At 32.2% G+C, this 12914-nt stretch overlaps 1 protein-coding gene across 1 annotated transcript; it reads left to right on the plus strand.

Annotated features, from left to right (window-relative positions):
* The first annotated feature begins 11421 nt into the window (after nt 1–11421).
* On the plus strand, nt 11422–12543 carry LOC111891980 (uncharacterized). The gene is made up of 3 exons (XM_023888043.2): nt 11422–11595; nt 11728–11816; nt 12003–12543. Exons 1-3 carry the CDS (start codon nt 11557–11559, stop codon nt 12148–12150), a joined length of 276 nt encoding a protein of 91 aa, XP_023743811.1. The 5' UTR covers nt 11422–11556; the 3' UTR covers nt 12151–12543.
* Nucleotides 12544–12914: the final 371 nt, after the last annotated feature.

The following is a 12914-nucleotide window of genomic DNA, read 5'->3' on the forward strand; positions in this document are numbered from 1 at the left end:
CAAACTTAAAAGTCAAACCGAAAAGCTAAATTTGAAATTTTAAAAGTCAAACGAGAAAGTCAAAGGTCAAACTTGGAAGTCAAAGTCAAAATTTAAGGTCAAAAGTTAAAAAAAATAAAAGTAAAAAATTAAAATATAATTTTATTTATTAATTTTAATTTAATTTAATTAATTTATTATTATTATTATTATTATTAATTTTTTTTATGAAAAAGGAATTTAAAATTAAAAAAATTTAATTTTGGGCTAAAATTGACAATTTTGCGAAACTTGGAACCGAAGAGAAGTCTTTTTGAATTAAGTTTAGAAGGTTTATTCCATCTAGTAATCGAGATCAGCTGGTAAGGCGCTTGGTTTGGGATCTGGACGTCGGGGTTCGATCCCCGGCACCGCCAATGCGCGTCTTATTTTTAATGCGAGGCGAGAAGCTGCTTGCGAGGACGAGGCTGCTGAGCGAGGCTACTGCTTGCGAGGCCGAGGTGCGAGTCCGAGAACTCAGAAGCCAGAAACGTGCGAGACCGAGCCACAAACTGCTGAGCCGTATACTCCGAGCCGAGGCTGCAAACTCCTCGGAAACCCTAGCTGCTGGCCGCCACCCCCTCGCAGGTTACGACTAAAAAACAATGATTTTTGCCCTTTTTTTGCTCCAAAACTCGATCAAAAACCCTTTTTTATGAAAAACATGAAGAACAAACCCCCCTTATTTTTCAGAGATCTATCCAAAAATGCAAGAATATTTCGAAAAATAAGATCAAATAATGCTCCAAATCTAACAAAATTGACTGATACAACCTTGCTCTGATACCAATTGTAAGTCCCTAATTTTGCCTGTGTATCAATCAGATCCGTTTGATGGTGCGGAATCTCAATCAAACGGATGATGCCAGATCAAATAGAAGAGAAGGAGAAGAAGAATAATATGAATCTCTGTATGAATTGATTAGAATTAAAGTTCCAGATACAAAAGATTCACACACATACGCTCCTTATTCTCTTTGGCCGTAAACTCCTTCTAGTTCATCAATCTGTACTCCTCACCCTAACACCTATATTTATACTTAGAGAACATGGGCCGTAAATGGGTTTACGGCCGCAAACCTGTTTACGGCCGTAAACACAGCCGTAAACACCTTACGGCCGTAAACACCAAGTTGTTTACGGTCGAAGACACAAAAATACTTTTTTCTAGAAAAGTAAAGTATAAACCATATTTTTGACCCAACAATGATTGTATGTTGTGTGTGAGACGCTATGGGTGTTTTATCTAAGTCTTCACCTAGAAATTAGAGTTTTCTTCATGACGGTCTAAATATTTTATTTTGAGAGTCTTCATATGCCATTTTGCATACCAAGAGTCATGCTTAGAGGATGTTTGGGTGAGCCAGTTTAAGATTTTGATGTGGGAGACATTGACCATCATCAGAAAAAGCTTAAGGTGAGAAAAGACCACCAATCGATTTAATCTTTGGTGGTGTCAACAAGAATTCAAGGAATCCGCGAGGTGGGCATGTCAGGTTTAAAGGAGGATATGTAGGTGTTCTTCGTAGTTTCGAGGCAATAAGGAATTGGTTTGATCGTGGGTGTAAGGTCGGTAGTTGTCAATTTGATACCTTCGTATTGTGGTCAGTTGCAGGTTCGCATGGGAATTGCTCTAAGTGCAAGTAGTTCGTGGAATCGTCTGGGTACTCGTTTTGATATTTGAGATGTTGTTCTTCGTCATCCGATAAGTCGTCGAGGACTTGTTGTGGAGCCAATGGGAAGTACTTTGGATTATTGAGCTCGTTGAGTATTCGAGAGGTATTCATATGGTTTTGGAATGTGTGTGATTGCTAAGATTGGCTGGTAATGGAATGCTAGATCTTGTAAGCTCAGTTTGTTGACAATTTGAATTGTAAGGCTGTGAGATGGAATGAAAATCTGTTAATTTTTGTGGATTCGAAGAGCATAGTCGAATCCAAGTGGGGGATAATCATTTGGACTAAGGGTTGCACAAGAATGGATATACAAGTTACATTGTGCATCAGTAATGACACATGGTGGGTATGTGATCAAGAACATGTTAAGGGTTGCATTAGAACCTCTCTGCCCATTCTTGTGAAATTAAGGCTTTGGGTTTCGAAGCATAACCAAACACCTGGTTGAGGTATAGTCGGATGCGGGTTCGACTCATGATGATTATGTTGGTGTGGTAGATGAGCGGTAAGACCATAGGTTGGGACCATGGCAGTATAAAAGTGTTGTAAGACTGTAGGGGTGGCTGTAGCATTCACTAGATTGGTATATAGTAATAGAATTGTTGTAAGATTGTGGCGGTGGCCGTAACATTCACTCGCTCAATGAGCATCTGTGAGGGTGTTGCGCATCTACAATTTGGCTCATAGTTTTCTCTAGGTAGAGTTAATCTGTGTCTTGATGGGTTGTAAGACATTGGGAGGACTGCAATATTCGTGGGATTGAGGATGGTTGAGGGTCGTTTGGGGCCGGTTGTGATGTAAGACTACAACTGGATGAAAAGCATTCATTTAGAGTAATAAGATTATGAGGCCTTGTATAATGGTTGGTTATGTTATCACTAGTTGGATCAGGAGGGCTGTTGGAGCTGTTATGGAAAGCAGGCTAGGACAGATCTTGCCAGATAGACCCTCGTTCAAAGTTGCATGGTGCGATTGTGCGTTAGGCTATCAACCTCAACAACTGATTGGAAATCCGGTATATCGGTTAATTGGTAAGTATTATGAGGAGAGGGAGGTCTTGGTTACATCATAATTATAGTTATGATATGACAAGGTGAGTCTGAGATGGTACCCATGATTGTTAGGAGTTGTTTTGTTATCAAGTGAAAGGTTTTTTGGTAGCAGTGGATGGTCAGGGATTCTGTTTCCCAATGGAAACAACAAGATAGTCCAGGGTCGGAAAGGTTTATGCTCAAATTGGACTGCGAAGTGGAGTCGTATTGGCAGTGGTTCAGAATGATTTTGTATGTTGGGAAGTCAGACAAGGTATTGGATTTCTGGATCTTGAGCTGAGTAGTGATGGTTTTTCTTCATTGGTTACGGTTAACAGGACAAGGATTCGGTCGTCATTTGTATGTGGGTCCTTCTAGGTCTGGGTTCGATTTATATGTTGGAGGGTCAGTGTATGTTAGAGTCGACTAGTATCGGGGTTCTAGAAGAACTGTTAGAATCGTTTGGGGTACCGGGAATGTAGTGAGAAGTGATTTCGAGGACAGAATCTAATTTAAGTGAGGGATAGTTGTAACACCTGTGTTCCTATATGGTTTAGCTTTTATTCTCTAGGGCTAAAGATGGAGCTTTGGGGGGAAAACTCTATGCCACGACGTGGAGAAAGAACGCCCACGACGTGTCATTGAATAAAAGGCACATACATTTTATTGAGGCGCCACGACGTGACCAAGAATTGCCACAGCGTGGAAGCTGTTTTGGCCTAAGCCCACCATTCTTTTAGGGCTCCCTTTGTATTTAAACCTCTCTAGACCCATTTTAGGGTTTATTATCAGCCTCCAAGCCCTCTTTCATCTCAAAAAACCCTAGCCTCCATCCTTTGTTTGATTCTTGAGCTTTGTGGAGTTTTCTTGGCTTGAAAAAGAAGAGAAGAAGAAGAAGAAGGTGATCTTTGGTGGAGCTTGCCAGGAATCAACATTATCATCACCTTCTGGACCATTCGTAAGGATTCAAGTCTCTAACTTTTGAGTTATTCTCTTAGATCTAGGTTGTTTTGGTCCCTTTTGGTTCATAGAGTTGATTTGAGTGAATGGATGGAATAAAGTTGGCAACTTTATTGCTCTTTAGTGTCCCTTGAGCATCATATTTTATGGATCTGAAGTTTAGTTTTGATTTGTGAATCTTGCTTGAATTATAGGTCATTTTCTTGATATTTGACCTAGGTTGAGTTAAGGACATGCATGTGTCATGCATGTCCATCAAGTAATCATTTTTTGGACATTTGGCACCCCTATTAGCTTCTGGAAGAGTTGGGGTTATGGACTTTTTTGGATTAAGGGCTTAATGGTTAAGACATTATGGATTTTGGTTTTACTTGGATCTAGGGTTTGAGATCTTGATCTCTTTGGGTGTCTTAATGGATAAAGTTAGAATCTTTATCCATTTAGACCATAGTTTGGACCAAATTTGAGCTTTGGAGCTCTTGGAATAGAGGAAAGCAGATTAATCCATTAACCCAAGGAACTTGTCATGTTTATTTTAAAAGGTCACTAAATTATTTCCAGTTAGTTTTTTTATCTAGGGAAAATGTCATTTTAACCCAATGAACTTGTCATGTTTGTTTAAAAGGCCACCCAATTTTTTTTGTACATTAAGGGAATGAGTTATAATGTGACTAGTTGAAATGGTCCCTTAACCCTTGATAGAAGGTATCGATGCCAAATCAGACAAAAATGGATGAGGTGGATGTCAAATCAGAAAAAAAAAGATCATTGTTGGAGATCTAGTAGGCATTCCCTTAGCCACATCGATACTGAATATTGATTTTGCCTCTACCGTGTGTATATTTCCTATTGTTATCTTTCCTTGTAGTTGTAGGATTCATTCCCCATTATTCAACTCCACCGCATCTTCAAACGACTCCACCATCTGTAGTTTTTCGGTGAAGAGACAAACAATGCTCCACATGTACAAGTTTAAAGAGCATGTCAACAATTTTCTTCATGAGTTTGAGATCTAAAACGAAGAGGTTTTATGAGATTGAGATCTGGTGACGAGTTGCAAGAACAAGGTCAACAATTTCAAGTTTGACTCTTCACTGATTATTTATAGGTTATTTGGATTTCATGAATCCCGATTTTAAACAACATCCACACGTTATTTGGTGTTCAGATTTGAAGATCGTGAAAAAAAACAAAAAGGAGTATTATAAGGTCATAGGTGCGGTCTGGGGTTTTTATTATTTCAAGATATAGGGTTTTCTTGGATGCAAATCCATTGAAGATGAAGGTTAAGCCACATATTTGGTGTTTGATTAAAAAAAGGATGGTGGTGGTGGTCAATGATGGTTGATGGTGGTTAATGGTTATGATTTTTGAAATGACAAGGCAACCATGTGCTAACTGGAAAACCACACCACTACATCCATTACCATCTTCAGCCTCAACAAACGTCACCTCTAGTACCACCATGAAAAACCCACCTCCTGCATCTCCATATACTTGTGATTAACAACCTGCAACCTGATTTTAGAGGGAGGAGCTGTGATTTGCGGTTATGTTTGATTGGTTTTTGAGAAAGGATTAAAGGAAGGGACTACAATCAGAATTGAATAGGATAGGTGTCACTTGTTTGTGGAGAGGAAAGAAACTTGGTAGACTTGCTCGAACAAGGTCCACATATTATCTATTCACCTAGTATCAGGTCACATAAGAGCATTTTAAAACGGTCAAATATGACTTAATTCCTTTAATATACAATAAATTAATTGGATGCTCTTTTAAAACAAACTTGATAAGTTTGTTGGGATGATATGATTTTTTTTTCTTTTATCTATCCATTTAAGAAAATTGTTATTTCCTTTTATGCCCTTTGCAACAACCAGTTAGGAAAACCCTCTTCTAGATTGTGATTTCTTTACTAATTAACTTGATTTTGTCTCCATTTTTAGTTTTAACCTTTATATATTTTTGGAAACCCATTTTGATTTCCTAACCGGCCAACAACATCGTCTTTTGGTTTTCTTTTTTTACTTTTGTTTTCCCTTTTTTTTGTTTTATTTTAATTTTGATTTATTTATTATTAAATATTATTTAAATCAAACATATATAATTAACAAAAATATTTAAAATGTTGAAGTAAAAAATTAAATAAAAATCATTTATCATATCATACAAATTTGATATTATTAGAGTCGATTAAATATCTTCGTTTGGTTTATTAAGTGTCATGTCATATATTAATAAAAAAATTAACTTTTTTATTGTGGTAATCTAAACTGTTATCATCATAACAAATAAAATAACGACAAAACTGCAAAAATGGTCCTTGTGGTTTCTTATTTTATGTGGTTATGGTCCAAACGTTTGAAAAGTTACAGATTTGGTCCTTTTCAACAAGTTTTGTTGTGGTTTTGGTCCCTCATCCGTTAAGTTCCTTAAAATGATAATTTTACCCCCAGGGACCATTTTCACAGTTTTGTCTTTTACTATACTATAAGGACCATTTTTGCATATATTCTTTTTTATTTTAATAAAGTATTATATATTAATAGATATTATTTTTAATATATAATATTATATATTAATAAATATTTTTTATTGGATTATTAATTTATTTTAGTTGATTTTTTTAAAAAAAAAATTGTTGGAGTAATTCTTTTTTATTTAATTATTATATATCAATACATATAGTTTTTAATATATAATATTTATATCGTAATAAATATTATATCATTGGATTATTAATTTTTTTAGTTAATTTTTATAATTTTTAAACATTTTTCATTGTATTATTACGTTTAATTTATTATTTTCTTCATATACTAAATGTTGTTTTATTGGATTATTAATTTATTTTAGCTAATTATTTTTAAATTTTTTTTTTGTCGAAGTAATTCTTTTTTATTGAATTATTATGTATCGGTACATATAGTTTTTAATATATAATATTTATATCATAATAAATATTATATTATGGGATTATTACATATTACGAAACAGTATTTTATTGGATTATTAATTTCTTTTAGTTGATCTTTTTATAATTTCATTTAGTTGGAGCAATTCTTTTTTATTAGATTATTATATATCAACAAATATTATTTTTAATATATAATATTTACATCATAGTAAATAATACATTATTGGATTATTAATTATTGTAATTTTTTTTGAATTATTAATTTATTGAAATATTACTTTTAATTTATTATTTTTTAATATAATAAATATTATCTTATTGGATTATTATTTTATTTTGAATGTATACTATTAACTGTTTTTAAATTTATTAGTTTCACCACAAAGTCGCCGAAATACGTAAAAGTGTCGATTATCATCGTCAAAAATTAGCGGGATCACCTCCAAACACCCTCATCGGAGGTTCCATAGATATTATACCCTATTCCACCCAGCGTTGTTGGTAGCCACCTGCGACAACCTCTTCATAATCTAATGAAATCCTTCATATCCCACATAATGCGCAACAAACCCCGATAACATTTATAAGTGGTGGTGGTGACCGAGTGATGGTGGTGGTATTTTCCCAATGGTTTCTCATCATAAGCTAGATGAAATGAAAGTGTTTAGCAACGATCCTAACGATTTCGATGATGAGAGACCACGATTTTGCGTATCTCATGACTTTGTGGTGGAACCAATAAAATTTACAAGAACTACTATTATAATCCGATAAAATAATATTTAGTATATGAAGAAAATAATAAATTAAAAGTAATAATCCAACAAAAAGTAGTTCAAAAAAAAAATTACAAAAATTAACAAGAAGATAATAATAATACAATAATATAATATTTATTATAATATAAATATTATATATTAAAAACTATATGTATTGATATACAATAATTCAATAAAAAATAATTACGTCGATTTTTTTTAAAAAGAATTAACTAAAATAAATTAATAATCCAATAAAACAATATTCAGTATATGAAGAAAATAATAAATTAAAAGAAATAAAAGAAATAATCCAATAAAAATAATTAAAAAAGAATTAAAAATATTAACTAAAAGAAATTAATAATCCAATAATATAATATTTATTATGATATAAATTATATATATTAAAAACTATATGTATTTATATATAATAGCTCAATAAAAAGAATTACTCAAACAAAAAAAATTAAAAAAAAAATCAACTATAGTCGTTCCCCCCAAAAAAACAACTATAATAAACTAATAATCCCATAAAAAATTATTTATTAATATATAATATTATATATTAAAAATAATATTTATTAATATATAATACTTCAATAAAATAAAAAAGAACTTATGCAAAAATGGTCCTTATGGTATGGTAAAAGACAAAACTGCGAAAATGGTCCCTGAGGGTAAAATTATCATTTTAAAAAAGTTAACAGCCAACCAATTAAACTTAACGGATGAGGGACCAAAACCACAATAAAACTTGTTGAAAAGGACCAAATCTGCAACTTTTCAAACGTTTGGACCATAACCACATAAAATAAGAAACCACAGGGACCATTTTTGCAATTTTGTCTAAAATAACAGTCATGGACAATGATTTTGAATAGCAATTCTCGCGATGTAATAGTTGTAATAGTGATAGTAAAGGAGCATTTAACCTATTTGGATAAGATGTTAACAAAAATATTCAAACTAATGTATATCATAAAAGAGTAAATTACACAAATAGTCCTTATGGTTTGAGATAATTTACACGTTTGGTCTCTAATTTTTTTTTAAACTCGGATCATCCATATAATTTTATTTTATTGCGAATTTGGTCCTTACTAGACCTGAACTAACTAATATACCCTTTCTTATTACTTTTTGCTTTTTATTATTGGTATTAATATTTTAAGATAAATGTCCTCCATTATATCCATGGTCGTTCCTACTCCTTTCTATGTTACATATCACACCTCAGGGGTGAGCAAAAACCGAACCGCAAACCGAAAAAACTGCAAACCGAAACCGAAATGAAAAACCGATGGTGCGGTTTTTAGTTTTGAAAATACCGAAAATGTTCGGTGTGGTGCGGTTTCTAGTCTTGTAACAACCGAAAAAACCAAACTGCAACGAATATATATATATATATATATATATATATATATATATATATATATATATATATATATATATATATATATATATATATATATATATATATATATATATATATATATATATATATTAAGTGTTGATATCTGTAAGAACAAAGAAGTTATGATAAATAAAATTTCTATAAACATAAATATATATATCTTATCAGAGGATGATTGTATATTTTTAGCATACATATAGTGATATTTACAAGAACAAATAATGTTTATTACATTTTTTAACATTTAAATATGAAGAGTACTAGTGATGATAGTATCATTTTTATGACTACATTAATTAATATTATCTTATGTACCTGTGAAACAAATATCATATTTAATTTGTATTATATTCAATCATTATAAACATGTTGGATGAGTGGTTATGTCATTTGATTTCAAACCAAAAAGTGGTAGTATCGGTTCATCTCTAAGATATCATTTGGACTTTAATTTTGCCAGTCTTATAAGAGTATCCCCCATCGCCTTTAAGATAAAACTTTCACCAATTTCACCTTTCATATAAGAGAGTCAATTCGGCGCTCCTCATCTTTATATAAGGTTTCTCAATAAATGACTAACATTCCTCATCTGAGTCAAAGTAACTCGTTGAGTTACTGAGTTTTTGTAAAAAGGCAAAACAAAAACCTATGCAAAAAACAATTGACAAAAAAAAGAACTGCATAAAAACCGAACGGTGCGGTTTTTAAACTTCAAAAAACCTCAGTTGCGATTTTCAGCCGGTCTTGGCGGAAAACCGCACAATGCTCACCTCTACCTCGGACACTACCTCCGCCAACACAACCGATCATCCCTTTCAACCAAATCAAATGAAACCAAAACCATAATAGATCTGAAATTAAATTTAAAACGAAACAAAATCCCAAAGAACGATAATAACTACATGTACTCTAATCGCTTTTTAAATTGATCCGAATGCAGTGTCGATGTTCTTCCGATGAAATTAAAATCTAAACCATATAAAGATTGAGGAGAACGATTGATAAAGGCAGTGTCGATGTTCTTGCGGTGAGCTTCATCTTTTCCGACAAGCCTGGTTTTTCTCCGACGACTTCTCGCTCTTGATCTGAGTGTTGTGGTGATCGGTGGCTTATGTAATCTTGAAGGTGGTGTTGTGAAGATCAGCAAGAAGAGTTGGTAGAAAGGAGCGGAGGCGGTGATATTGTGGTATCCAATGTTGGAGACGTAGGTGGGTTGGTTTGGCATCAAAATTCGACCACTTGGATGAAGGGTGTGAGTATAGAGTTGGTATGGTATCTGATGTTGGAGATGTGGCGTGGGGAACGATGGTTCGGGGAGGGCAACGATGGTTTAGTAGAGAAGGGTGGCAATCTAGTTCTTATTGATTTAGGATTTATATATATATATATATATATATATATATATATATATATATATATATATATATATATATATATATATATATATATATATATATATATATAGAGAGAGAGAGAGAGAGAGAGAGAGATGTTGACTATGAGTGGGGTAGAGGGGGTCTTTGTGGTTTATTTTCTTTGTTCTTTTTAAGTTTAAAATAATAAATAATAAAAAAAATAAAAAATGTAATATATAAAGGTATAATAGTCATTTTACTTTTGATAGGGACTCAACACACAACATATTAAAACCAGAATGGTCCGAGTTAAAAGAAAAAGTTAGGGACCAAACACGCAAATTAACGTAAACCATAGAGACGATTCGTGTAATTTACTCATCATAAAATTGTTCAAAAATAATGTATAGCGAGAACCATTATTTTTCGAATCACAATTGATGACCGCTATTTCTCTAGAACCGTGATACTTGCTTAGATTACATCACTAATAAAATACTTATATTTCTTTTATTAGCATATGGTAATGGTATGACATTTAATTAATCAAACAAAGTATTTAACTCATTCCAATAATACTTTGTTTGTATGGTGTTGCTATCACATATATATGATTTTTTAATTTAATTTTTGTTTCAAAATTCTAGATATTTTTTTATATTTGTATATTTTTTATTTTTTTAATATATAAATAAAACCAAAATAAAAGTAAAAAAACGAATATAAATAAAAGTAAAACCAATCGAGGGTGGGAAACCGAAATCAAAGAGCGGGTTTCCAAATAAAACATGTAAAATCAAAATCTATGAGCTAGAAGTCAGAAGCTTCCAAACGCTGCATGTCGAAGACGTCCTATAAGGAAAAATATAAAACCAAATAAAACCTGTAAAATCAAAATCTAAGAAAAAAATAGATTTAAGAGATGAATAAATTTACTGGATTGATATTAAGAAGAGGATTTTGGTAATGATATTTTTAAAGGTATAAAAGGAAAATTATATATTTTTTTTTAAAAAGGGAACAAGGAAAAAAGTATCAACTCCCTTTTGAAATACCGAAATAGTTTTTTTTTGGTTCACAATCCAAAATTCTGATTATTTTTTATAAGAAAAATACTTTGAAAATAATCCATTACAAAAGAAAAAAATTAGTTATTTTCCAAAACAAAAATTAAAGTTATTCTATAACACAGATTTCTTATTTTAGTTAATATCCCTTAATTTATACAATTACGGGTTACTTGCCAAATACTCGAACTCTCCAAGGTTCTAGACTGTGGGCGAGGGGTTAACTCGCCTTCCATTGGCGACCAATATAGTCTGCCAAGTGCCAATCAGAATTAGCTCCGCCTTTGTCCTCTTTTTGACGACCTCCGTCTCCCTTTTCTTCGTATTCCGTCTTCCGGCGTTTCTCAAAACTAGAAAATGACTTCGTCGACGCTCAAGCGTTGGTTGAGGCCTGAGGTTCGTAGCAATCGATCACTCTCCGTGTTTTCATCTATTTCCCATCATTTTGTTTGAGTTTGTAGTTTAACTTTTCAGGCATAATGTGATACTGATTTATCATGATCGGTATTTTTGTTCGTAATGCGTCAGGTATTTCCTCTGTTCGCCGCCGTTGGCGTCGCCGTCGGTATGTGTGGCCTGCAATTGATTCGGAACATCAGCGGCAATCCTGAAGTCAGGTGTTTGTTTCTCTCCTTCTAGCTCTATTGCTTTATGTGTTAATTAACCGTGTTTCTCCTTTTTGATTACCAGTTTTAACAAATCCGATGTCTATGAATGGCTTATGTTTATTATTTGTGGGTGGAATCAGTGATTCCATTCCAAGATCTTAAATATTATTGGTATTTGATTTGGCTTATGTACAGATTGACGAAGAAAAAAAGAGCTGCGGGAGTGCTGGATAACTATGATGAAGGAAAAAAGTACGCAGAGCATTCACTCAGAAAGTTTGTTCGTAAAAGGAATCCGGAGATCATGCCAAAGATCAATTCCTTTTTTGCAGACCCTAAATAAATAAATAAACTTGCATTTTATGGTGTCAAACAATGTCGGTTTGTGATTTGCCATTTTATCTTCGAAACACCGAAAACTAGAAGCATTGTGTTTGGAACATCCTTTAATTCAATCTAGTATGACTAATTGTATAATTTTAGATTTTTTTTTATAATCTGTTTTCGTGTAGTTAGCTATTTTTTTTCTTGTTTCTATCAAGTTTTGATTTGGATATAAATTATATTATATTGCTTTTAAGAATTATTTGTGCATGTAAGTTCACTTAAATTAGAGATTTTAATTACGTTTGAAAACACTGTGTTACCTCCGAGACTATTTGAATTTAGGAATATTCACAAAAATGACTACTAGGAATGAGTTATTTAATCAAAGTGACAATTTTTCTGTTTTGAATCATCCCAGTTTAAGATATTTCAGACTAAATGGATATCATATCAAAAGTAATTTTTCTGACAAATATATATATATATATATATATATATATATATATATATATATATATATATATATATATATATATATATATATATATATATATATATATATATATATATATATATATATATAGTTATATGGAAAACAAATAAGTAGGGCAACATCTACCGGAACCAATAATCAAATAACACGTGTCCATTTCTTTCTTCACAAGTAATGTATTGTGGAAGTTATTGTGGAAGTGATGTGTTGTCATGTTTTCATTGGTTCAAATATATGTTGCCCTAATCATTCATTTTCCATATAACTCTTCACTAAGATTCCAACGT

Source organism: Lactuca sativa, chromosome 4 (genome assembly GCF_002870075.4).
Source record: "Lactuca sativa cultivar Salinas chromosome 4, Lsat_Salinas_v11, whole genome shotgun sequence".
Lineage (NCBI taxonomy): Eukaryota > Viridiplantae > Streptophyta > Magnoliopsida > Asterales > Asteraceae > Lactuca > Lactuca sativa.